Source organism: Lepidochelys kempii, chromosome 1 (assembly GCF_965140265.1).
Source record: "Lepidochelys kempii isolate rLepKem1 chromosome 1, rLepKem1.hap2, whole genome shotgun sequence".
Lineage (NCBI taxonomy): Eukaryota > Metazoa > Chordata > Testudines > Cheloniidae > Lepidochelys > Lepidochelys kempii.
Genome location: NC_133256.1, coordinates 257,364,466 through 257,392,117, shown reverse-complemented (window position 1 = coordinate 257,392,117; position 27,652 = coordinate 257,364,466). Strand labels below are relative to the sequence as shown.

At 44.8% G+C, this 27,652-nt stretch overlaps 1 protein-coding gene across 5 annotated transcripts in view; it reads left to right on the top strand.

The window, feature by feature from the left end:
* Window positions 1–27,201, top strand: part of DMC1 (DNA meiotic recombinase 1) — a 36,961-nt gene extending 9,760 nt beyond the window's left edge. For 4 of the 5 annotated variants that reach the window (XM_073326512.1, XM_073326503.1, XM_073326521.1 and 1 more), the window contains exons 7-14: window positions 1,796–1,837; window positions 3,570–3,642; window positions 4,356–4,447; window positions 16,029–16,102; window positions 16,223–16,337; window positions 17,140–17,200; window positions 20,843–20,959; window positions 22,925–23,415. In XM_073326512.1, coding sequence (XP_073182613.1) covers window positions 1,796–1,837; window positions 3,570–3,642; window positions 4,356–4,447; window positions 16,029–16,102; window positions 16,223–16,337; window positions 17,140–17,200; window positions 20,843–20,959; window positions 22,925–23,093 — 743 coding nt within the window. In that variant the 3' untranslated portion in view covers window positions 23,094–23,415. Of the gene's footprint in view, window positions 1–1,795; window positions 1,838–3,569; window positions 3,643–4,355; window positions 4,448–16,028; window positions 16,103–16,222; window positions 16,338–17,139; window positions 17,201–20,842; window positions 20,960–22,924; window positions 23,416–26,570 lie in introns of those variants that run through there. The other variant, XM_073326530.1, reaches the window with a different exon arrangement.
* The last annotated feature ends 451 nt before the right edge of the window (window positions 27,202–27,652 follow it).

Sequence of the window (27,652 nt, the reverse complement as noted above, 5' to 3'; positions counted from 1 at the left end):
GTATTATTGTACTAACTCTGAGCAAGGCTATTTCCCATCTGCGTTGTCAGTTTTCACTGGTGCAGCCATTGCACCAATGCAACTAGTCTCTCAGCACAGTCACAGAATGCTCCAGTATACCCTTTACTAATAACTTTGACAGCTCATGGCAGTGCCTTTGGCACCTGTCAAGATGGCTCCGTATGGCACAACAGCAGTTATGGCTCTATCTGGACCCACAATTCCCCCCACATGTCTCTTCCTTTCAGAACTGGCCAAAAGTAAATGAGGCAGTATTTGGATGGTTTCAGGTATTCCCAGGCACCTCTCCTGAGACCCCTGCCCTAAGAATAACGGTGGACAACCAACAAGATAATACAAAATACAAATTTACAAAACATGTAACATGTTTTTCTCTCCCCCCTCCCCCTGTTTTTTGTTTTTGTTTTTAAATTCTATGGACCTTATTCACTTATTCCAGGGAGCTGTGCCAGGGACTGTGGGATAGATGCAATAATCCATAGACTCTGCAGTACTTGCAGTGAGTGTTCTTGGTGGACAACATATATTGTGGATAACCAGAACGAAATGCCTAGTGTAGACACACTGCACCATAGTGATCATATGGTGTAAATTACAATGGTGCAATTCTCAAACAGCTTTGGAGAGCAAAGCTGTGGCTATAATGGGTTCTGGGATTGCTCACATGGCTTCTGATATTGGAACCCATTTGACTGAAAATAAAGTTAAGCCTGGTCAGTGGAATTAACCCAACACCCTCAGCAACATCTAACATTTTTCCAACAGTGTCTTGGAGTTGATATTATTATGGGCTGGGTATAACCATTCCTCCTCATTTAAGATAGTTGTAAGAAGACATTAAGCTCCTTTATGGAAGTAGAGGAGGAGTACTTGTGGCACCTTAGAGACTAACAAATTTATTTGAGCATAAGCTTTTGTGAGCTACAGCTCACTTCAAACTGGACAGTCTTTACATAAAAGAATAAATGGACAGAAATCAGACGTCAAGAATTATAACATTCAAAAAGCAGTCGGAGAACACTTCAGTCTCCCTGGTCACTCGATTACAGACCTAGAAGTCGCAATATTACAACAGAAAAACTTCAAAAACAGACTCCAGCGAGAGACTGCTGAATTGGAATTAATTTGCAAACTGGACACCATTAAATAAGGCTTGAATAAAGACTGGGAGTGGATGGGTCATTACACAAAGTAAAACTATTTCCTCATGCTTATTCCCCCCACCCCTCCGCGCGCACTGTTACTCACATCTTCTTATCAACTGTTGGAAATGGGCCATCCTGATTATCACTACAAAGGTTTTTTTCTCCTGCTGATAATAGCTCACCTTAATTGATCACTCTTGTTATAGTGTGTATGGCAACACCCATTGTTTCATGTTCTCTGTGTGTATATATATATATATATATCTCTTCCTACTGTATTTTCCACTGCATGCATCCATTGAAGTGGGTTTTAGCCCACAAAAGCTCAAATAAATTTGTTAGTCTCTAAGGTGCCACTAGTACTCCTCGTTCTTTTTGCTGATACAGACTAACATGGCTGCCACTCTGAAATTGTCAAGCATGATACCTCTCACAGTGCAGCACTTCTAAGCCCTGCTGTTCATAAGTACAATTTGCACTATACTTCATATGATTTATGAGTGGGGACTGAAAGACAGAAAGCAATACAGGTGATTGAGGTTTTATAAATGAGAGTGTATTCTTATTGAAACAACTCATGTATTTGACAAACTGCAAAAACTTTTCCCCTTGTTTTTTCTCTTTAATAGAATTCCGAACAGGCAAAACCCAGCTTGCCCACACCCTTTGTGGTAGGTACACAGTCTTAACATTGACAGTTATATCCCTCTGTAATCTCATTCATCAAGGAGTTCTATGGCAATATCAGTCTTTGCTCTCTAAAAGAAACACGCTACCAACCTACTAAACAGCATTTAGGAGGTAAGACCTGCCTGCATGTAGCTTGGGTACACATACCTAAAGATGAGCTCCTTTCTTAGATACATGAGAAGGAAATATCTTGTCTTAGAGAAGTGGAAATATGCCATCTTCTGTTACCTTTAGAAATGTTGTGAAGTAAAGACTTCAGTGAGTGTTATTTCTACTAATTCAGATGTATATGAATTGTAAGTTTCTTTGTTTACATCTGTTCCTTTGCCATTATTCTATGCTTCAGAACATTATTGATAGTGTTTACATCCTCTTTGAATCCATTCAAAATGCTGTGGCAAAAATATTCTTCACAGTGTGTTGCTTTGACCACTTTTTCCTCCTCTTTGCATCCCTCCACTGGATCCCCCTTTTCCACTGCGTCAAGCACAAGAGCATAAGGCTCTTTATAGCTTATCCTTGCCCTACCTCTCATCTTTATACTCTGTAGAAATGTAGACTTCCACCTTCACTCTTCCAGCAGTGCCACCCGTGATTGCCCATTTGTCCAATTTTTGGATAAGCACCATCATACATTCTCTCAAGCTTCCCCTTATGCTTGGAAAGAGCTCTTGGTAATAATTGGTGAGACCACTACATTATCCTCCTTTTAATCTCTCCTTAAAACCCACCTTTGCCACAATGCCTACAAAATGGTTAGGCAGCTGATGTGCTGCAACCACTGAGACTGCTGCTTATTATTTTAACTGTTTTGCTGTTAACTTGTGCTCTCCCCAGTCTGTCTCTTCATATCCAACTATTGTCTCCTATCTTAAATTTATATTGTAAAATCTTGGTTAAGGACCATCTCTTTGTAATACGTTTGTACAGTGCAAAATATAATAGGACTCTTGATGCTACCACAGTACAGATACATAATAATAAATAATGTAGTTGTTAGTAATATTGGAATTTAGTTACTAAAAACTGTGGAGAACCAACAATTTCTCAGTCTGATCTCCCTTTATGACAGATATTGAGGCTCTTCCTTGAAAAATGGGAGTGTTTTCATTTAGTCCAAGGATGTCCAAATTACAGCCTGAGGGCCACATTTGGTACAGAATAATAATTTTTTGCATGTAGGATGAGGACAAAACTGATCATTTGAATTTGTTCATTGCGGATAAACTCAAACAACAGTCGGCATCTATTCATCTACAAGAAAGATATATATCCAAATAAAGTGAGGTAAAAGCGTAGTAGTTAAGAGATGGAAAGGCCCTATTAGAGCATTACCATTGATCTTAGCGAGAAGGCCAAGAAGATGTTTTTCTTCATTAATTATTACTAGTTGTTTTCATTAAATATTTATTTTTAATAAAAATTATGCAAATTTAGATGCAAAGTGTTGGTGCTCAGTAACATAAAGTTTGATTAAGTTTGACCTGACATCCCACTGAGAAAATTTACTTTGGTTCCTTCTTAAGCTAGCTGTGGAGGCAAGTCAGCCTTGCTATAAAGGCAACTCTGGTTATTAGTACTGGATCATTTATGTGTTGTTTACAAACTGTTGGATCTGTTATTTGTTAAAAGTAGTAGCAGAGAGAGTTGGAGGGGTGGAAGGGGCTTTTTCCCCTCTGCTCATTTTGATCCTCTCTTTATGATGCATTCTAGTGACAACTCAGCTTCCAGGAGCAGATCGCTACACAGGAGGAAAAATTATCTTCATTGATACTGAAAACACTTTGTATCTTTTTTACTTAAGCAAGTTGTAGGTATGATAGAAAGGGATGTTGATGCATCTTGTAATGAGTACAGCATCCTCATAATCTTCTGATGGAGTGCATTTTGTTGCAGAAAGCAGATGAGATGCTCTAAATGGCTCCATTCATGGATAAAAGTAAGGAACTGTCTATTAAATCTGGCCCATGGCATCATGAAGAAAAACAAAGTCAGTGCTGTCCACAACAGTTTATTCTTATTATAAATTACTAAAGCAAGACACCAAAATGATTTAGGTATTGGAGTTTGGACATGGTGCTTTTTATCTCTAGGTAATTTGTTATAATCCAACCCAAATGGGGGATAGGGGTGGGGTTAAGATACAGAACTTATTTTATATTTCTATTTGTGTAGTTCTAATGTGCTCATATTTTTAATATCTAGGTGATAGAAGCTTTTCATATCCAGATTACTGCTTCAAAAGTGATTCCACTGTTTGTTACTATCTCACAGCTTTTTGATGGACTATGTAAAGAGTTTGCTTTCTGTCTAGTTATTCTGTATCACAAAAACAAAACAAAACACATCACCATAAGCACTAATTGCTCCTCTTGTTGGCAGTATCAACAGAGAGGCCAAGGCCTTGTCTGGGAGCTCTGGATTTGGACTTGAGTTTTATGGATTTTCATAATTTGCATGATGTATATAAAGAGAATCCTTAAATCTTACACATTCCAGCCGCCCAGATCGTCTTCGTGACATTGCTGATCGCTTCAACGTAGACCATGATGCAGTGCTTGACAATGTGCTGTATGCACGTGCATATACCAGTAAGATCATCGTTGGAATGGGCACAACAACCCTTTCCCCCCACCTCTAAAACTACTCCTCCAGCAGTTCTCAAGTTATTGGCTAAGACCTTTTCCTGGGGATCACTAACATTTTTCTGCATGTGGGGAGTCACAAGCCTGCTTCAGTTTTCTGTTGTGGTCCTCTGCTGCCTTAGATTTGCTCAGGATAAGTGGTCCTACTCAGTTACATTCTGTAAACTATTTAGCAAATTCCAGAAATACTAAGGGCTTGTCTAACACCAAGGTTTAAACCAGACTAAATAGAGTTAATCCATTTTCAAAATGCTTGCATACACATAGCGTAATTTATTATAGCACATTAACTCTGCGTTTATCTCATACTCTTTCAAAGTGAACTAAGTTTGATGCAGTTGAATTAGGTCAGTCTATTGTCCATATGCACACAATGCTGCTGCATGCTACTTTGGCAGTCCTCCAGCTACTGTCCCACACTGTTTTGTGGGCGACTGTTACTGACCTGTCTGTTTACCTGTGTGGCTGTGATGCTTTCTGGGGATACCCAGGGTTGTGAGGAATCTCACTACCCCCTGCCCTTAACATGACGAAACCTTGTCTGTGTCTGCAGGGAGTCAGCTCCCCAACTCCACTGGCCAGGGGTAACACAAGCACTCCCTACTAGGCCTTGCAGACCCTGCTGTCTCTCTACTGGTTAACAATAGGCAAACTCCAACCCTCGACTCTTCCGAGTGTCTCCCTGGAGTGAATCCAGTGGACACTTGCAGGATTCACAGATCGCCTGCTTCCTAAAAATCAGTAAACCCCAGTTTACCAATTCCACCTTAGATCACTTCTCTGCTTAACAAACAGCACTAAAATATGCTTATAGTGAAAACAGTATGGCTGTTCTTATGTTCTTAGGTATAAGTTTATTTAACAAAGCATAGAGATTCAAGTAATAGTATGTAGAAGTTCTGGAAAAAATGGGTACATATAAAATGAAATCTTAATATGCATTCTAGAACCTAGATTTAATTAACTAGATACTCTGATGTCTTAAGCATAATGCTCACCCAATGTCCTTGCAGCATTTTATAGCCAGGCTTGGCAATGAGACAGACATGCTTGTCAGCTTGTCTCCTAGTTGGCCCATTGTGTTCCATTGCCTCCTAGGATATAAAAGTTCCATCCTTTGTCTTCATTCATATACAGGACACCCCCTGCTGTTTTGGTTCTTCTTGTAGATTTTGTCTCTTGTAGATTTCACACCCTTTCAGTTGGCACCTGGCTTAGTATGCAAATAGACCTCCATTGTGATGCAGACAATACACAGTACACATATGACCAGACAGCAAGATAAGCATCTGTTACTTCCTGCCTCAAAGGAGTACATCTGAGCATGTCACATCTTGGTGACTGGCCTTAACTCTCTAGTACCTTAAGAATAAAAAGAAAAGGAGTACTTGTGGCACCTTAGAGACTAACCAATTTATTAGAGCATAAGCTTTCGTGAGCTACAGCTCACTTCCTCAGATGCATATCGGAAGTGAGCTGTAGCTCACGAAAGCTTATGCTCTAATAAATTGGTTAGTCTCTAAGGTGCCACAAGTACTCCTTTTCTTTTTGCGAATACAGACTAACACGGCTGTTACTCTGAAACCTACCTTAAGAATGTAACTTTCAATATAGATACATAATTTCTTAAATATTATCCGTACATACATTGTGCAGTAATGATGATGACCAGTGATTATGGTGGCTCTTGGTATTGACTTTGCATGCTACCCTTTGGTGTAGTATTATGAATATATCTGACAGAGGGGATACCTGCAAAACCCCATGCACCCCCTGTGCCCTCTGCCAGTTGACACCAAGAGGTTCCTGAGTCACAGAGCCCTCCACTGTTCTGCTGTTGATCAGACATCCCCATATAAAAATTGGCCAGAATTTGCTCATTTACTCCTGGATTTGAGTATATCAGCCATGCTGTGATATTACTCTAGAAGCCTTATAGTATGCCTTGAGCAGCCTCTTGGAGCTATGCAGAGACTCTAGATCTCATCGCCCCCTGCAGAGAAACATTGATGCAGGAAGCTCTTGTGGCTAGTCACCAGAATAAAAATCTTTCTGTAGACATGGATAAGTACATCTCCATGAAGGGCCACAGCTGGGATACCTAACAGTGCAGGATAAAGAACAAACAACTCAGGAGAATGTACATTAAAACCAAGGATGCTAGGAAAAGGTCCAGCAATCGACAGGTGTCATGTCCTTTTTATGAGGAGCTGGACAGGATTTTGATCAATTATACCACTGCAGAAACCAAGAAGTTTGCTGCTCCACCTCCCTCCAGACAAGCACCAAGAGTCATTGGAGGATGAACACGAGGAGGCCAGTGAAGAACTGTCTCCAGAAAACCAGGAGCTTTTTGGGACTGAAGACCCTGAGGATGGCTGGGTAGAAAGCAAGCCTGATCCCTGCCATGCAGGAATGAGCCTATTCCCAGCCAGAAACCCAAAATGGTACTGAAGGGGTAGATCCGATTCAGGGAACAAGAGCATGTAAGTATTTATATCTAAAATGTATTATTATTTTATTTTGTTATGCTATACTGCTGTGCTAGCTTCTGTTCCAGGTGCCCCGTGGCCGCAGTCATTTTTGACAGGTGTTTATCCAGCCCCCTGTCTCCTTCGGCTCAAGCTGCCTCTCCCATTCCCCTCCCCCCACCATCTCTCCCATACACTTCTTCAAAATGGCAGCTGCTGTAGCTGGGCATTCAGCCTCTGTGTCATGCTAATGTCCCGACCATCAACCAATTTGAAGCCCACACCATGGAGGACACAAAACTATTAACCTATTTTTCCTTCCCTGCATCTGTCCTTCATTACAAAATCCCTCCTCCCAATCCTATTCACCAGCTTAACATGGCTGCTGGCAGTATGGTGCAACCTCAGCCTGTACCCAAACTGCCTACTGCAGCAGATGCAAATAATGAAAACATTCAATTGTGTGAAATTCAACCGGAGTACTTATGGCACCTTAGAGACTAACAAATTTATTTGAGCATAAGCTTTCGTGGGCTAAAACCCACTTCACCGGATGCATGCAGTGAAAAATACAATAGGAAGATATATATATACAGAGAACATGAAACAATGGGTGTTATCATACACACAAGAACGAGAGTGATCAGTTAAGGTGAGCTATTACCTGCAGGAGGGGGGTGGGAACCTTTTGTAGTGATAATCAAGATAGGCCATTTCCAGCAGTTGACAAGAACGTCTGAGGAACAGTAGGGGGGAAAAATAAACATGGGGAAATAGTTTTACTCTCTGTAACGACACATCCACTCACTAACACGGCTGCTCTTCTGAAACAGTTTATTGAGAGACTGGTTGCAGAAAAAGAAGTTTGATTAGTATTCTCACTTTACATGAGGTAGATGTGGACATTGCATGGCAAAACTACAGCTTCCACTCAGAATTATCATAGAATATCAGGGTTGGAAGGGACCTCAGGAGGTCATCTAGTCCAACCCCCTGCTCAAAGCAGGACCAATCCCCAGTTTTTGCCCCAGATCCCTAAATGGCCCCCTCAAGGATTGAGCTTACAACCCTGGGTTTAACAGGCCAATACTCAAACCACTGAGCTATCCCTCCCCACAGATGTCCTGTAGCACATATATTTACAGGTAAAAAGCTTTGCCTTAGGGACAGCAAAGTTCTTAGTACCTTTTAACAGGCGTATATTGAGAAAGACTCGCAATAATTAATGCTTCAGACAATCACTGCAGAACTTTATCTGTTTTTCTCTGCACTTTCACCATGTCTGCAGGAGAGAGAAAACAGAATCTAAGGGTATGTCTACAGTATGAAATTATTTTGAAATTATTCTGTTCGAATTTTTGGAAGCTATTTTATACATTCGGTCTTCTGTGTCCCCACTAAAGCGCGTGAATTCGGCGGAGTGCGTCCACACTACCAAGGCTACATCGAATGTCGGAGCGGTGCACTGTGGGTAGCTATCCCACAGTCCCCGCCACCCATTGGAATTCTGGGTTAAGCTCCCAGTGCATGATGGGACAAAAACATTCTCGCGGGTGTTTCTGGGTGTGTGTCGTCAGACACTCCTCCCTTCATGAAAGCTATGGCAGACAATCGTTTTGCGCCTTTTTGGCGTGCAGATGCCATACTGTTTTCAGCAGACGGTGCACCGCTGCTCTCCTGCTACTGTGAATCCACCTCTCATTTCCTCTCATCTTCCTATGTAATCACTACTATCTATTCTTTCTCTTCCTCATTGAACACTTCCGCTGCCAACTCTGCTCAGCCATTGTGAACTGAGCAGCACAGCTTCCGCCGCCAGCTCTGCTCTCCCGCTATTGCTGCGCTTCCGAGCTTCTCTGTGTTGTCTGTCCTGGGCTCCCACCTCTGTGAAAGCTACAGAAGACAACCATTTACTGCCTTTTTTCGGCTACCGTGAACCGAGCAGCACAGCTTTCGCCACCAACTCTGCTCTCCTACGTTTCGCGCCCTTTTTCCAGGATTACCTGTGCAGGCACCATAGCCATGGAGCCCGATCAGATCTCCGCTGCAGTTTTGACCATTGGAAATACCTCGCGCATTATGCAGCAGTATGTGCAGTATGTGCAGTATCTGCAAAACCAAACAAGGAAGTGATGACAGCACAATTACGATAGTGATGAGGACATGGACACAGACATTCCTAGAAGCACGGCATGTGGCGATTAGGAGATCATGGTGGTGTTGGGCCAGGTTCATGCCGTGGAATGCCGATTCTGGGCCCGGGAAACAAGCACAGACTGGTGGGACTGCAAAGTGTTGCAAGTATGGGATGATTCCCAGTGGCTAAAAAACTTTCGTATGCGTAGGGCCACTTTCATGGAACTTTGTGACTTGCTATCCCCTACCCTGAAGCGCAAAGACACCAAAATGAGAGCAGCCCTCACAGTTGAGAAGTGAGTGGCAATAGCCCTGTGGAAGCTTGCAACACCAGACAGCTACTGGTGAGTCGGGAATCAGTTTGGAGTGGGCAAATCTACTGTGGGGGCTACTGTGCTGCAAGTAGCCAACACAATCATTGACCAGCGCTATCAAGGGTAGTGACTTTGGGAAATGTGCAGACCATTGTGGATGGCTTTAATGCGCTGGGGTTCCCTATCTGCGGCGGGGCAATAGACGGAACGTATATCCCTATCTTGGCCTCAGAACACTGGGGCGGCCAGTACATAAACCGCAAGGAGTACTTTTCCATGGTGCTGCAAGCACTGGTGAATCACAAGGGACGTTTCACCGACATCAACGTGGGATGGCCGGGAAAGGTGCATAATGCTTGCATCTTCAGGAATTCTGGTCTGTTTGAACAGCTGCAGGAAGGAACTTACTTCCCAGACCAGAAAATTACTATTGGAGATGTTGAAATGCCTATAGTTATCCTCGGGGACCCAGCCTACCCCTTAATGCCATTGCTCATGAAGCTGTACACAGGCACCCTGGACAGTAGTAAGGAGCAGTTCAACTTTAGGCTGAGCAAGTGCAAAATGGTGGTAGAATGTGCTTTTGGATATTTGAAAGTGCACTGGCGCAGTTTACTGACTTGGTTAGTTCTTAGCACAACCAATATTCCAGTTGTAATTGGTGCTTGTTGTGTGCTCCACAATATCTGTGAGAGTAAGGGGGAGACATTTATGGCGGAGTGGGATGTTGAGACAACTCGCCTGGTGGTCAGTTTCGCACAGCCAGGGCGATTAGAAGAGCGCAGCAGGGCGCACTGTATATCAGAGAAGCTTTGAAAACCAGTTTCATGACTGGCATGCATACGATGTGACAGTTGTGTTTGTTTCTCTTAAAGTTACCCACCCACGATATAAATGAAAGGAAATAAAGTCACAATTGTTTAAAAACCGTTCTTTATTATTTGTTGAACAAAACATTGAGAGAAATCAGAAGCTAGACGGGGGAGGGGGGGTATTGGGTTATGGGGGTGGAGGAGGAGGAGGAGGAGGAGGGAAGGACAAGTCCAGAAACCAAATCAAAATTTAGGATATGCCAGCTTTCTGCTGCTTGTGCAGTCCTCTGGGGTTGACTGTATGGGTCCCCATAGCCTCCTCCCCCCACCGTGTTCTTGGGCATCTGGGTGAGGAGGCTATGGAACTTGGGGAGGAGGGAGGGCGGTTATACAGGGGCTGCAGCGGCAGTCTGTGCTCTTGTTGCCTTTCCCGCATTAGATCCACCATACAGCGAAGCATTTCCAGTTTGCTTCCATAGCATCCTGCCTGCTCTCATCACGCACGTCCCTCCTCTCTTCATATTCATGTAACGCTTTACGCAACTCCACAATTGTTTGCCTCCATGCATTCAGCTGGGCCCTATCAGTGCGGGAGTGCATGTCGTCCCGAGTTCATTTTTTCTGCTTTCTAATCTGGACCAGCCTCTGGGATGGAGTAGATAGGGGCCGTGTTGAAACATTTGCACCTGCTATGGGAGGAGAAAAAGTGAGGGTAGTATTTTAAAAGATACATTTTAGAGAACAAAGGGGACACTCTTTCGCAGTGAAACAGGCAATTCATAGTACACAGTACATGTTCTTTCTGTACAAGGTCTCATTTTGTCTCTTATACTGAAGTGCCTGCCACTTTCATGTGAGAAAGCCATCACATGCGGCCGGGCAACAGAATTCAGCTTGCAGGCAGCCATGGTAAGCCCTAGGGGCATGTGGGTTTCTGCTTCTTCCGCATTCATTTCAATACTTTCAAACTGCCGGGCCCCCTTTCCCATAGCAAGCAATGTCTGGTGGGATGATCACTTCACACAACACCCTCCCCACACACACACACACCCACTGCGTGGCTCCGATAAGGCTCTAAGCAGGGATGAGCCCTTCAAACTAAACGTGAACAGCCCAGCATGGCTGGGTTTCCCCCCACCCCCCACCGCGTGGCTCCGATCAAGCTCTCACTCACCAGAAATGCCTTCTCCAGGGTCATGGTCCGGGAGCATGCCTTGGGAGTGGGGGGAGGCTATTGGCTCCAGTGTTAAGAGTAGTTCCTGGCTAGGGGGGAAAACAGATTCCCCACTTGCCGCCTGCGCACGGTCCTCCTCCTCCTCTTTCGTCCTCCAAAAACTCATCCTCCTTGCTCTGTGCTACTCCCCCCTTGCAGGTGTCCACGGACAGTGGTGGGGTAGTGGTGGCATCACCTCCCATAATTGCATGCAGCTCACGGTAGAAGTGGCATGTATGGGGCTGTGACCCAGAGCACCTGTTTGCCTCCCTGGCTTTTTGGTACACTTGTCTGAGCTCCTTGATTTTTGTACTACACTGCTCTGTGTCCCTGGAGTAGCCGCTTTCCGTCATGGCCCTGGAGACTTTAGCGTACGTATTTGTGTTTCTTTTTTTGGACTGTAGTTCTGCCATAACAGATTCATGTCCCCAACATGCAATGAGATCCAGTACCTCCCGTTCGGACCTTGCTGGAGCTCGTCTGCAAATCCGGGACTGCGTGGTCTCTTGTGATGGTGGACTCTGCATGGTCGCCTGTGATGGTGGACTGTGCTGATGGTCATCTGTGCTGATGGTGACCAAACAGGAAATTCAGACGTTCCTGGGGCTTTTACTGCCTACCTGGCTAGTGCATTGGAGTTCAGAGTGTTGTCCAGAGCGGTCACAAGGGAGCATTCTGGGATAGCTCCCGGATGCCAATATCGTCAAATTGCGTCCACAGTACCTGTAACCCGGAACTGCAATCTCGATTTTAGCACTACTCCACTTGCCGAGGTGGAGTACAGAAATCGGATTAAAGAGCCCTTTAAATCGAAAAAACTCGTTTGGTCGTGTGGACGGAGTAACTTGGCTAATTCCAAAACAACCGCGTACTGTAGACCAGGCCTAAGACTAAGAAGTGTCTCAGTTTTAGTCCAGACGTGAGGGATAGCTGCACAGTCATTTTCCCCAGTATAGCTTGCAACGCCCTACCACTCCTGAAACACTGCTGGGGGGGACCTCCTGGGTGAATAACTTCACGGTGTATCTGACTGTTCTGCCCTTTTCCTTTTTGAATAAGGCCATTCTCTGCCTCCTAATCACCCACCTCAGTGTCAAATCATAAAGAATCAGGACAGCCTAAAGGGGATGTAGAGAAGATTACTATCCCAGTCTCCCCCAGATTTCCTCTGCTAACCTCTCAACACCAGATGGCTCAAGAACAGGAAGATGCAGAATTGAGGCGTATGCTCACCTGTGACTTGAATCCCCCCCTGCCCTTGTGTTCTGCCCTCCACTGCACTGTGTAACTTTGAATTTTGGTTTCATTGTTGTTTTAATTAAAGGTTTATTTCTGGTTGCTATGTAATAGATTGAATATTTAACTATTTTTATTATTATACATAGAGTTGTCAATGCATTTTAATCAGAAAATCCCTAAATTTTAAATAATAGGGTTTTCCAAAATATTGAGTCACAGACACAAGGTAAAATAAGGATTGTCACAGTGGTCCACTTTCATTGCCCATAAACAAGACTTGCATTCCCCACAATTCATCCCACTCAAGCCTGTCCGCAGGTTAACAGCTGGATGTACAGCTGTACATTTTCAGGCCTCATACTCAAAGTAGGAACAGTAGGCATCCCTGACAGTATTGCCCTGGCTTTTTCCATTTTCTATTGGGTTACTTGTTGGCTGTTCAAACTGCTGAGCAAGTCCCTGCACCTCAGCCTCCCACTCATCATTAAGGCTTTCTCCCTTACTCTCACAGATATTGTGCAAATACAACATGGAGCGATCACCTTTCTGCAGCTTCCAACCTACTCCACAAACAATACCACTGTCCTTTCGAACGGGCAAATGCACGCTCCACTGCCATTCTGCAACTACTGAGGCATAGGCGCTGTCTTTATGAGTTACTTGACCCCCATTCCGCCCCAGGGCCCATTCTGTCCCTTCCTCCAAACCCCCACCCCACCCTGCTCTTCCTTCCCCTGCTCCACCCCTTCCCTTGAGCGCCCTCACTCCTCATGCACACCGCTAAACAGCTGATCTGCAATGGGCGGGAGGCACTGAGGGGTAGGGGGAGCAGCTGATTGGCGGTGCTGCCAGTGGGTGCTGAGCACCCGCTCTTTTTTTCTGTGGGTGCTCCAGCCCCGGAGCACACATGGAGTCAGAGCCTATGTACTGATGTGGTAAACAGTTTTCTCCTTCTGTCCGTGTGGCCTGTGAATGACTTCATTAACCAGGGAACCAGAGGATAAACCAGGTCTCCCAGGATAATTGGAGTAGTCTCCACACCATTCATGTCCATAGTGATCCTGGGGGAAAGCAGTCCTTTATTCATGAAGGTAAATAGAGCTGAATTCCAAACGATACTATCATTGTGGACCCTTCCAGACTCTGCATTTTATGTTTGTAAACCTGCCTCCATGGTCAACCAGCCCTTGGAACACCATGGAGGAATATCTCTTTCTGTTTATAAATTCTGAGCCCTGCAGTGGTGGGGATACACAAATAATAGGCACATGGGTCTCATCAGTTGCCCCAATACAGTGTGGGAACCCCATATATGCAAAGTCATCAATAATCTCCTGAGCATTATCAAGCTTTATAACCTGGTGGAACAGTACCTTATTCAGGGCATCACATACCTGCATGACAATGGCCCCAACAGTAGATCTCCTTACACCAAATTGATTGGCTATGGATGGTAACATTTGGGAGTGACCAGCTTCAAGGTGTCAGTGGCAACTTGCTTCTCCATGAATATGAGATGCTGCATGTTGATAAGCTGCTGTTGCAGCTCCAGGGCTAGTTCAGCACATATTTCAAAAAAGGTTGCCTTTCCCATCCTGAAATTCTCTTGCCACGGCAGGTCATCCCGGGTCTGCCAAACAATCCTTTTCCACCAATTGACGCTGGTTTTCCGAGCCCAGAAACAATGCTGCATGTTGTGAAGCTGCTCCAGGAACAGCTCCTTTAGTGGCAGTTCCTTGGTGTCTTCCTCTTCTTCCTTGTCCTGTGTAAGGAATTATTTTAAAATTTGAACCTGCCTGGCTTCCCCTATGCCTCCTCCAGTGAACAGTGAGAAAAATCCCAGAATGCATGCTGCTCAACAAAGTACCCTCTGAGAATGTCATGTGCTTAGTATGCAGCAAGCTGCTGCCATGTGTATGCAATGATGAGAATTGAAAGAGAGTCCAGCCATCCTGTGTGTGCATGCTATTAGTGTGGCTTGCATACTGTGTGTTAAATAATGTGCACCAAATCAATCTGGTTTAAATCCTCTGTGTAGACAAGCCCTAAGCGAACTCCATATCTTATAATATTTGTGTACCACCATGATATCTGAATTTGCTTTCTTTGAAGCACTATGGAAACTGGTATATTTGTTGGAGACTAATTGTGAGTGCTTGAATGTAAGTGGGCAGTATAAACAACATTGAGAAAGTCTGTCATTTTGTGAATGGAACCTTATAGGCATGATCCCATGCACTATGTGGCAAGGCCTCTATATCCTGCAGCATTGCGGTGCAACAGACTCGAAATTCTGTGGCAGCTTCAGTTACATTTTTTAAATGGAAGTTTTTATTGAGTTAAATATGAATAATGCAGTTAGTATAATATTCCTTGTGTTATTTCACTTTGTCCCTCCATTTGCCCCGTTCTGCAAAGTCATGTCCTGATGCATAGTAGAAATTGTCTTGGGGAAGTTGAAGGTTTTGGTAACTGGATAGGGAGTGTTTGGAATCTGCGGAGGCATGAGAGGCAGTTGTAGATTTTGGTGGGGGCGGGGGAGTAAATGCATTAGTTGGAATTGCGACTAAAACTATTAGTAGTGAAATACTAAACAATGTTGACATTTAAATTGTCATCTTAGGTTTCATAGTTAATTTCATATGAATGAGGCAATTCACCCCTCCCAACTGCGCTGATTTACATTTTTAAATTGTTTTGTAATTTTTTTAACCATAAACACTAAGAACTTAATGTTTCAAGAATGAAAACTAATATGATGCACAGTTCCATGCATGTGGTGGGCTCTGTAGAAAATTCTGCAGCCGTGGAATACATAGGGCATAGTTTATGAACACTCAGTTTACTGTCCTTTGCCTGCACCTTAAGAGTTAGGCCAGGTCTACACTAGGAGCGCTTTGACAGTATAGCTATGCTAGTATAGTATCATGGCAAGATGTTCCTAGTGTGGACACAGCTTTTACTGGCAATATTGAATTTTTGGTGGGATAGCTTATTCCAGACCACCTGAGCAAAATAAGCTATACTGCCAAAGTAACACCCTTGGCTGACACAGCAAAAGTTTGTATGTAGTCCTGGCCCTAGTGCAGACATCACTTACACTGACAAAACGTGTTTTTGCCAGTATAGTTTATACTGGTTCCATGAATGAAATAATGCTGGTATAACTGTGTCCACACTAGGGTTTTTGCCAGCATAGAAATGTTGCCAAAAAAACCCCATACCCCTAACTGATATTACTACATCTGCAAAAGTTTCTAGTGTAAACCTGGCCTTAGTGTTACCTCACGCCTCAGCTCCTTCTGGGTCTTAATTTCATTGTCCAACTGTACTTCCCACCAGGTGAACATCAGATGGAGTTGCTTGACTACGTAGCAGCCAAGTTCCATGAGGAAGCTGGCATCTTCAAGCTATTGGTATGAGCCTTTAGGTCATTTTACTCTTCTGCATCAGCTTAATGCTTTCAGGATAATTTCCTCTTTTCCTCCTTCCTTTTCTTTCACTACATTTATTTATTTTGTATCTTTACCATGCAGATCATTGACTCCATAATGGCACTCTTCCGTGTAGATTTCAGTGGCCGTGGAGAGCTGGCTGAACGGCAACAGAAACTTGCTCAGATGCTTTCAAGGCTTCAGAAAATCTCAGAAGGTAGGGGGGACCTTGCAGGAAAAGTGAAAAATGTATTGGAACTACTGTGAAAAGGCAGTTGGTAGCCCAGCATTACCACATGGTAGCCCCAATGAATTTAATGGTAGACATTGCCCAATTAATCTTTCCTTGCCTTACACAACCACTTACTAACAAAAATGTGATACTTAGTTAGAAATCATGTGACTTCAATTTGACCAATTGGCCTCCAGGATTCTTCAACATTCTGAGGCATCTCAGAATTATTCTTATTTGTATTTCAGGAGCACGTATAAGCCCCAGTTGAGAGAATTGGGACATTGTTCAAACATAGTAAGAGATAGTTCCTGTCTTGAAGAATTTACAGTCTAAATAGACAAGAAAGACAAATGGTGGAAGGAAAAACAGAAGCAGAAGGGGTAAAGTGACTTACCCATTGTCACAGTCTATTAGCAATATTGGAATGTTGTGATGGTTTATTACTGGCTGAGTAGGAAGTTACATTTTCCCCCATTTTTTGAATGTTTCACTACAACTGGTGAAGGATGGGTTTTCCAAAGGAGCTCAGTGCTGGCCTAACTGCTCCCACTTTGAGTTCAAATGGAAGAAGAATTAAGCTAGCTCTGATCGCTTTTAAAAATTCTATCCCTAATTAGTCCAAGCCATCAGAAAGATAGGCAGGAGTGTTCTGTTGTTTGTGATATGGGTGCTGGACCTGACAATCGGAAAGTGTCTCCCTTGTGGCACTCATGAGACAATATGCATGAATTGTAGTGTGATCTATTCCCCTTCCTTTAGGTCTTTATATTGTTCTTTATTGCAGAATATAATGTGGCTGTGTTTGTGACCAATCAGATGACTGCTGATCCAGGAGCAACTATGACGTAAGCCACGTGTTCTTCTCTTTTTCTTTTAAATTTCTCCTCTTGCACTAAACCAGCGGTGGCCAACGTGTGGCTCCGGAGCCCCATGCGGCTCTTCAGCAGTTAATATGCGGCTCCTTGTAGAGGCACCAACTCCGGGGCTGGAGCTACAGGCGCCAACTTTCCAATGTGCTGGGGGGTGCTCACTGCTCAACCCCTGGCTCTGCCACAGGCCCTTCCCGCCCCCTCCCCTGAGCCTGCCATGCCCTTGCTCCTCTCCCTCCCTCTCCCCCCAGAGCCTCCTGCATGCCACGAAACAGCTGATCAGGAGATGTGTGGAGGGAGGGAAGGAGGGGGAGGTGCTGATTGGCGGAGCTGCCGGTGGGTGGGAGGCGCTGGGAGCTGGGGTAGGGGGGAACTGATGCGGGGCTGCTAATGTATTACGGTGGCTCTTTGGCAATATACATTGGTAAATTCTGGCTCCTTCTCAGGCTCAGGTTGGCCACCTCTGCATTAAACACTTAATAGATATGGGAAATGGATTTTTGTTGGGAAGGGCAAGCTCAGGTGTGAAGATGCACCCTACATCTTTAAACAGGTTTAATATTGGGCTGTGATTTGTTGAGGCCATGTCTACACTAGCAAGATTACAAGTGCACAGCTGTATCAGTGCAGCTGCACTGCTATAAAATTGCTTGTGTAGCTGCTCTATGCCAATGGGAGAGAGCTCTCCTGTCGACATAATAAAACCACCTCAATGAGCACTGGTAGGTATGTCGGCAGGAGAAGATCTTTCGCCGACATAGCGCTGTGCACACTCCCAGTTACACCAGTGAAACTTATGATGCTCAGGGGTATATTTTTCACTCCTCTGAGCAACATAACATTTTACCAACGTAAGTGGTAGTGTAAACATGACCTGAGAGGTACTGGCTGCATCAATCACAAGACACTTTAAGATTGGGTGTGAATGAACTCTTCAAATAACAACTGTTAGGTGAGTTATCAGAAACTCCCCACCTAAGACAAAAGGTGGCTGTGGAACGTGCCCAGAAGTGCAGACTGAGTGAGCATAGGGGTTTTACTGAGTATCACTTAGTGTATGTGTGGTGTGGGTGGGGATGGGGGGCTTGAAACAAGGTAGGTGAGGTAATATCTTTTATTGGACCAACTTCTGTTGGTGAGAGAGACAAACTTTCGAGCTTACACAAGAGCTCTTTGTCAGGTCAGGGAAATGTACTCGGAGTATCACAACTAAATACAAGGACAAATACCATAAATCCAGTGCCTCTATTCAATTCATGACTTTTAGTGTCTAGTAAAGTTATGAATTTAAGCTCCCAGGCTCATCTTTTGAAGGTGTTGTGCAGGTTTCCTTTGAGGATGAGGACTGATAGTTCAGACATAGAGTGATCACTTTGTCAAAAGTGTTCACCCACAGGCGATAGGCTATTTTTGTCTTTTATCATTTTTCTGTGGGAGTTCATTCAGGAGTGTAGTGATTGTCTGGTTTCACACATGTAGTTGTTATTGGGACATTTAGTGCACTGGATGAGATACACCATAAATTGTGATAAGCATGTGTAGGACCCATGTATCTTGAACGGTGTGTTTGTGGGGTGTGTTGATCACTATAGCAGTGGATATATGTCTGCAGGTTTTGCATCTGTTGTTCTGGCAGGGTCTGGTGCTGCTTTGAGTTGGTGTGTCCTGGTCTGTGGGGAGTTTGCTTCTGATGATGAGCTTGGAGAGGTTGGAGGTGTTGTTTGAAGGCCAGACGAGGGGATCCAATAAAGATTTATTTCAGGATAGGGTCCCCATCGAGTATGGTTGTTGTAGTTTGATGATACTCTGTATGGTTTCCAGTGTGGGATGGTAGGTGACAACTAGGAGTGTGCGGTCGGAGGAGATTTTATTTCTGTATTGAAGCAGCTTTTCTTGGGGTATTTGGGTGGCCAGTTCCATGATTTGATCTACTTCTCTGGTGCAGTGTTCTTGTTTTGGTGAAGGTGGTTTTGAGTGTGTTAATGTGTATATCCCAGACTTTCTTCTCAGAGCATATTCTGTGGTATCTGAGTGCCTGGCTCTAGATAACAGATTTCTTGGTATGTTTGGGGTGGTTACAGGATCTATGAAGATAAGTGTGATCCATGGCTTTCTTGTATCTAGCTGTCTGTAGGGTTCCATTGTTGAAGCTGATCGTGGTGTCCAGCAAGTTGATGCTAGTAGGGGAGTGTTCCAGAGAGAGCTTAATGGACAGGTGGTGGTTGTTGAAGTTGCTGTGGAAGTCTGTGAGTGAGTTTAAATTGTGTGTCCAGAGGATGAAAATATCATTGCTGTATCTCAGGTATATCATTAGTTTCGTGGTGCATTTGTCCAGAAATTCTTCTTAAACGTGGCCTATGAAGAGGTTGGTGTATTGGGGAGCCATCCTAGTAACCATGGCTGTGCCATGGTTTGGACAAAGTATTTGTTGTTGAGTGTAAAATTATTATGGGTGAGGATGTAATGGAAGAGTTTGGTGATGTATTTGGAGTGGATATCTGAGGGTTGTCCATTGTCTTGTAAATATTTGAGTCAGACAGCTTTGTGAGGGAAGGCAGAACATTCAGAAACTGAGAACAGAGAAAAACTGAGAGAGAGGCAGAGGCAAAAAGCAAGAAATTGAAGCCGTAGCCTGTAAGTACTATATACGAACCTGGAAAAATGCTAGAGAGAGAGCTTTTAGGTTTGGTGTTGGCTAAGGAGGCTTGTGGCTGTAAGCTAAGAAAGTGCTCCATTTGTTCTTGGTTTGTCCAGCATTTGGAGAAGCAGGATTTTGTATGTTACTTGTAAATAAAGAAGATTGCATCAAAGAGAATACCAGATGCCACTAATTTCTACTTCCAACTGAGACAACCCCAGGGCCTGAAGTTTGACTAGCCACTCAGGTCAAAAAGGGGCAACAGATCATTCACAAATTACACTCATGGGTTTCTCTGAGTCTTTAAATTCTTTTCCTTTCATTGTCCATGCCCTGTCTGTCATGATGACCCCTTTCACCATGAGTTGAACTTAGAAAACATATCACAAGAAATGTTGAAAATTTTGAGCAGAATTGTTGTGGAACCAGTTTAGTGCAAAGATTAAGGGTGAGATTTCTCAAAACATTCAGTGTTGGCCTAACTTTGCACCTGTTGAAGTCCATGTGAGCAGAGTTAGGCCAACACTGAGCACTTTTGAAAACCACACCTAAGAGCATACATGTAGTAAAAACTTAGACCTGGTCTACACTAGGAAATTAGGTTGGTATAACTACATTGCCCCAGGGTTGTGAAAAATTCACATCCCTGAGCGATGCAGTTAAATTGATGTAACCTTGGTGTAAACAGTGCTAGATCTATGGGAGAATTCTCCTGTCTCATGGAGGTGGAGTACCTATGCCAACGGGAGAACCTCTTCTGTTGGCATAGGAAGTGTCTTCACTGAAGCACTACAGTGGAGCAACTGCAGCGGTGTTGCTGCGCCACTGCATTGTTTTAAGTATAGACAGGCCCTTTGCTAAATCCTCTTGTTACACATCCATTCATCTGATATCATCATGTCTTGTCTGATGACTTATTATGATTGTTAGCCTATGGAATTCACCAAGAGAAACTTAATAATTATTTTTTGTTAATTTAGTTTTCAGGCAGACCCTAAGAAGCCCATTGGCGGCCACATCCTTGCTCATGCTTCAACCACAAGGATTAGTTTGCGGAAGGGAAGGGGGGAGTTGCGTATTGCCAAGATATATGACAGGTAAACACCTCTCTTTTGTGGGACAGGAGTTATGTTGGGTGGATGGTTAATAGCTGACATAGCTCATACTACTGGAACATGATAGCATCGTAGCTGGTTGCTGAGTTCCAAATGAATCCTGCTTCTGAATGACATCTTGAGAAAACAATGCACAAGAAAATTAACTAGGAGACCTAGATTGAAATTCTTTACTTGTGACCTAAGTCACAAGTAAAAGAAATTAGAGAGGTCTCATCATAATTGCCAGTAGAGATTTGTCTCTATTAGGAAACTACTAAACAATTTGGTATAACTGGCAATCTCTGCCCAGAGGATGTCCAGGACTGGAACAATAGAGAGTTCTGTGGATCAGGATTTAAATCAGGTCACCCATGAAGGGGGCAGGTCAGGACTGAGGCCATGTGTACACTACGTATTTTGCTCGACACACGTTATGTCGGTGAACAGTCACCAAAGTTTGTATATTGGTTAGGCGTGTACATACTTGGCTGCTTGTGTTGGCCTGCACATACTCATCAGGAGTGCATGTGTCAAAGTAAAGTGCAGTGCACCACCAGTAGATATCGCAGTGTGTCTTGTGCCATCATCTGGGGCAATGCCTTTTGGGATATTTTTGCAGTGTTTTGTGGATAGTAATGATTCACGCAGGGATCTCTGGGAGCTAAGGATCAAGTTCCCAGCATGCAACTTTCTGCATCCCATAATGCCATTCATAGCCCATAATTTCCATGCTGTTTTTTAGAAATCCTACACACCCCCATGACACTTTTCAGTCTCTGTTATCTTTGACAGAAGCACAGCGCCTGCAGAGCTCTGCACTATTCTCATGAACATTGCAAATACAGGACAGCACAATTCTCCTGTATTTGCAGAACCTCCAGAAATACCGCAACAACTGGGGACATGAGGATTTCCTTTAGGACAGTTTGCTTAGGGATGTAGCCAAAGACAATTGAAGGTTGTTGGTGGGTGTAAATGGAGAAGCTGCAGATCGTGGAATGCTGCTTCTGGTCCTGAGAAATGAGCACTGACTGGCTCCCATTGTAGTGCACGTTCGGAACAGTAAGCAGTGACTGCAGAGCTTTTGGATGCAGAAGGCCACATTCCTGGATCTATGTGCCAAGCTTGCCCCACCCTCCAGCACAGGGACACCAGAATGAGAATTGCACTAACAGTGGAGAAGCAAGTGGTGATCACACTGTGGAAGCTTGCAACACCAGCTTGCTAGCAGTCAATGGGAAATCATTTTGGAGTTGGAAAATCCACTGGGGGCTATTATCATGCAAGTGTGTAGGGCCATTAATCGCCTCCTACAGTGTAAGACTGAGACTCTTTGCAATCTGCAGGACACAGTGGATGGATTTGCAGCAGTGGAGTTCCTGAATTGCGGTGGGGTGATAGATGGCATGCATATTCCTGTTTTGGCCCAATCCCACCTTGCCACAGAGCACCTCGATAGAAGTGCTACTTTTCTCTGGTTATACAGGCGCTGGTGGATCACTGGGGATACGTCACCAATATCAGTGTTGGCTAGTCAGGGAATCAGGTTTCAGAGTAGCAGCCGTGTTAGTCTCTATTCGCAAAAAGGAGTACTAGTGGCACCTTAGAGACACGGAATGTGCATGATGCTTGCATCTTTAAGAACACAGGACTGTTCAGAAAGCTGCAAGCAGGGACATTCTTTCTCATTTGGCTGGTTACCATTGTAAATATTGAAATGCCAGTAGTTTCCAGATTCTGGAGGACCCAGCCTACCCCTTGCTCCTCTGGCTCATGAAGCCAAACACTAGTCAACTTGATAACACCAAGGAAAGATTCAGCTACCAGCTCAGTAGGTGCAGAATGACAATTGAATGTGCTTTTGGTAGCCTGGAGGGATGCTGGTTGTGTTTACATGCTAGATTGGATCTCAGTGAGAAAATATCCCAATGTTTATAACTGCCTGTTGGGTCCTCTTAATATCAGTGAGGCAAATGCAAAAGGAGCAAAAGGAAAAGCTGCTTCCTGGGTGGAGGTGGAACGACTGTACACTGACTTTGACCAGCCAGGCACAAGGGCTATTACAAGACTGCTGCATGGAGCTATACAATTGAAGGAGGCTTTGAGAGAGCACTTTAATGGTCAGCCACAGTAGTCTTCTGTGCTGGAGTGTTTGAGCCTGGAGCTTTGAGTGCTGCTAAGAATTGTGTAATGCTTGCTACTGTACATTTATAAATATGACTGGGTGTTTTTCTGAAGCTATGAATTCTGTGGTGCTTAATGTGCATTTACAAGTACTGTTTGCTTTGACTGCTGCTATGAATTCTGCAATATTTGTTGTAAACTAATAAAGTTCCAAAAATAGAACTTACTGAGTGGGAAAAAACAGTGCAGAAAATCAATGTGCAAATAAAACCATAGGCAATGTTATATACATTTTTAACATAACTTAATGGGGTGAAAATTTAAAATTAGAAAGGAGGTAAATATTTATGTCCATTTGAATAAACAAATGTTGTCTGTTGTGGCTACATGTACACCAGTTGTGGTTCTCACAGGTCAATGTATGTGAAGCTGTGGTTTTCCTTGCAGACCCCCAGCGTGAACTGGTAGGCTAATGTTGTGCCCCATGATGCCATGTCATATGTTTGAGGGTGCAGGGAGTAGTGACCATGGAATTCTCCAAGCCTGCAAAGGGTGGAGAGTCCAGGATTTTTGAACCTGTATGTCAACTAGGGTCGGCAGTGTTTGGCTTTGCTGCCTGAGAAGACCCATTATGTACTGGTGCATTTCCTGCTCCTTGTCCTATGGGGAATCTTGGGTCTTTCCCCCGTCCTCTCCATAGTGTTGGCGATACTGGCCTTCCAAGCCGCTTGCAACACTGGCTTGCAGGATTCTGCATAAGTGTCTTCCCTAGTTCTCTTCCTCCTCCTCCTCATCGAGGTCAGGCATTCGCCAGGCATGGAGGGGGTACCCCTCAAGGCTGTCACACCAGAAGCTGTGATAAAAACAGGCAAATGTACCATTGGATTTACAGTCACAAGGGACAGGGAAAGATACATTTTCCCAACTCCCTTCCCTTATTCTGATAAATATGTTTAATAAGAAATGCTTAAGAAACACTTCAGCTTTGGAGTGCCTGGGCAAAACTCTGCTTTCCAGCCCCACCTGTGGTAAGTAAGGTCCACCAACGACAAAAGAGGGAGGGATTTTCTGTTGTGTGAAGCTATAAAATTTCAGTCCCTATTCGTTGGGTATGAATATAGGATAATTGCACTGAACACTGGCACTATTTTTCACAGGCTGTAGTGATTTCTCACTTCTGAGGGTCACAAGCGCATAGAGAACACAGCTGCTACTGCTGTCCCAAAGCCACCCAGGCCCATATGCTGCTAGCCTGTTTATTGCAATGGTGCCAGCCAAACTCATCACAGACTGGCATGGGAAAGCAGCCTACTGTGGAGGAAGAAATAAGGCAGCCAAGTCCTGGCCTCCCTAGCCCCAGCAGCACTGAAGAGGAGCAGCCTGCCTGGGCTGGGGCCAAGGGGGAAAGAGCAAGTAGGAGGGGGCTTTGGGGAGGAGCATGTGCGTGGCCACAGAAGGCTGTTTGGGGAGGCATAGCCTTCCCCAGCCTCTTGGATGTGTCGCCCATGTTGCACAGCCTATTCTCCTCACAGGCCCAGGAGATCCAGTGCCAGCTGTCTGTTCCAGGCAGAAGTACATCTAGTGCATGGAGCTGGTGTGGTTGGTTGGGTGGTTGCATGCAAGGGAGAGCTGCTAGGTTTGCTGTCCAAGCTGGGCAATCAGAAAATGGCATTTTAAAAAAATACTCAGGGAGCTTTAAAAGGGGGAGTGGCTTCCAGTTTCTGTGACCCCCTGGCAGTGGTGCTGGAACCAAGGGGGCCATGCCCACCCCCCACTTTTACCAGTGGGAGGGCCACACCTGCTCACCTTTTAACATGAGTGTAGTAACCTCAGGCAGGCACAGCAGGGGCTGCGCTTTGCAGCGGGGGAGCTTATAAGGTGATCGGCTCCCCTGCCGCGAAGCACAGCCCCTGCCAGTGGCACCGGCTTCTTCCCAGTAGGGGGGCTGAGTTGGGCTTTAGCCCCCCCCTCACCATGGAGCCCTGCTCCTCCTCTTCCTCCTGAGGCCCTGCTCCCTGGCCAGGCCGGAAGCTGGAACCCGGCTGTGCTAAGAGTCACCCAAGGAGCCCAGGCCACTGTGGGCAGCCTCAGATCCTCCACCTGCCCCGGACAGCGCGTCGTGGGGTCGGGGACATGAGCTGGGGGCTGCTCTCAGGCACCCTGGATCCCTGCCCAGAGCAGGTGGAGGGTCTGGAGCTCCCACAGCATCCTGGGCTCCCTGGGCAGCGGGTCCCATACGCTGGCGAAGGCTGTGCCTCCCCAAACAGCCAGGTGAGGCCCTGCTCCCTGCCTGCAGCAGCGCCACAGCTCCAGTCCTGCTCCATCCCCCACAGTGCTCCAGCTGGGGCTGGGGAGGCTGCAGCCACCCGCCACCCCCTCCCATGCTCTGGGGCTGGGGCCGTGCACCACTGCCGCTCTGGAAGCTGGGGTCGCACGCCCTCCCAAGCTCCGGAGCTGAGGAGGCTGTGGTTGCATGCCTCCCGGCGCTCCAGGGCTGGGGGGCTAGCCCGGGGCGAGATTGGGCCAGGGGGTGGGGGCGTCCTCTGGGCTCCGGTGGGGGTGGAATGGGCGGGGCCTCAGGTGGAAGGGGTAAGACTGCGGCTAGCCTCCCCCAGCTGGCGGTTCATGCGCCGCCCATGCTGGGCAGGTATCACTGCCTGGATCTGGCCTGGTCGGGATCTCAGGGGAAGAGGAGGAGCAGGGGCGGGGCCATAGTGCCAGTGGTCCCCCCCCCCCCACTTCTGTACAGGTTCTGGAGTTTCTGCCCCCTGTGCAGTGGAACTTACAGTTGTGACCAGAGCGGTCACTGTTGCAGGGAATGGGGGATTGCGGGGACAGCTGCTGGAGACTGTTAGGGTTGACAAAAGTCATGCAGTGTCTATATTTGCACTGTGTTGACCTCAGTAGGTCAACCATGGCTCTGTGCCATTTGGGGAGGTGATTTTACTGCATTGCCATAACAAGGAGCTTATGTCAGCCGGAGATAAATTTTAGTGTAATGCAAGCACTAATAGGTTGATGCAAGGTGACTTAAGTTGACCTAACTTTGTAGTGTAGACCAGGCCTTAGTTGTATTGGGCAGAGATGTGTGGAGATTCAAGGTGGTGATGTGGCAAACCTAGGATATGGAGGGAAAGCTTCCATAGCCAAAACTGTTTGGTTCTGCCACATCACTTAAAAAAAAAATTGGAAACCACTCTAAACAGAAAATCTAAACAAAAATATATGCACTTTTGTGTGCAATTCGCTCCAGTCTGTATTTTTGAAACGTTTAAAATAAAATTAAGTGGTGTACAGACTTGGTGTTTACCCTCTGCACAGGGATGGATTTCACACTTTTTGGTCATAAATCCTGATGGACAATTTCTGTAATTTACAACTAAGAACATGAGCTTTGAGGTATTTTACCTGATAAAATCTTGGATACTGCATCATGACTACATTTTACACAGAGAACAGCCATTTTCTTGCTTCTTTCTTTTCCCAGCCCTGAGATGCCTGAAAATGAAGCTACATTTGCAATAACTGCTGGAGGGATTGGGGATGCCAAAGAGTAGATGGAAAACTGGTGCAAATCTCCGTTTGAAAACAATCCGTGTACCTCAGATGAAGCCATGATATCCAAGGTCTGACTCCTTGGTTACTTAGTGTTTTTCATACACAATTTGGAAAGTTTAGAATTAGAGGGATGCTGGGAAGAGCTTTTTAGGTATCATATTTCAATAATCTTAACAGTTCCTGGTTCACCTTAGTGCTATTTTAAAATGATCTTTCAAGCAGCCAAAAGTTGAAAAAGCCCAGAAATGTGACTTATTCAAGGAATACCTTCCTTATTGTTCAGGAGAAGCAAAGCTGTTTTGTCACATCGGCTTAATGTGCACTTTTTATAGTTTCTCGGGAAAGGAATGTCTGTGGAATAGAATATAATGGCATGGAATGGAACAGCATTGAAACATAGTTTTTACAAAATAATGAGTAACTAGTACACAGAGGGAAAGTGCAGTGAAAGAGAGATAAGAATAGGTGAACTTACTAATGTTTCATTGACAGTAGAGGAATGATAGTTGCTTGAAAAGATTTTTAGAAATCTTGATTAGATTATTTATTTGTTTTTAAAGTGCCTGTATTTCTGTTTTGGAATATTTAAAGCTCTTGTCTATTTTTCATATCTATGAAAAATGCTAAATTAAAATGTCTCTCTTCTTTATACTTGTGTGCAATACAGCCAACACATAGTTTGAGTGAGACCCTGGTTCTACCCTGTGAGTAGTCTTGCTGATTTTGTTGTGAGAACTTGCATGGGTAAACTAAATGGGATATAGCCCAACATTATTATTTTTAAAAAATATTTAAAATATTAAGAAACACTATGTTTAACACTTTGGGGGGGATTCTTCAATTTTTCATCTTACTTCAGCTGCTATCTATGAGGGTCCCAGGCTGCAGAGATCCTCTCTGCAACTGAGGAGAGCCAGATGGGATGGGGCTAACTGGTGACTGACAACGCTATTAAGATTGGTCAATGAGACAAAAGCAACACAGCTTCTCCACTTGCTCTAAGCCGGTGGT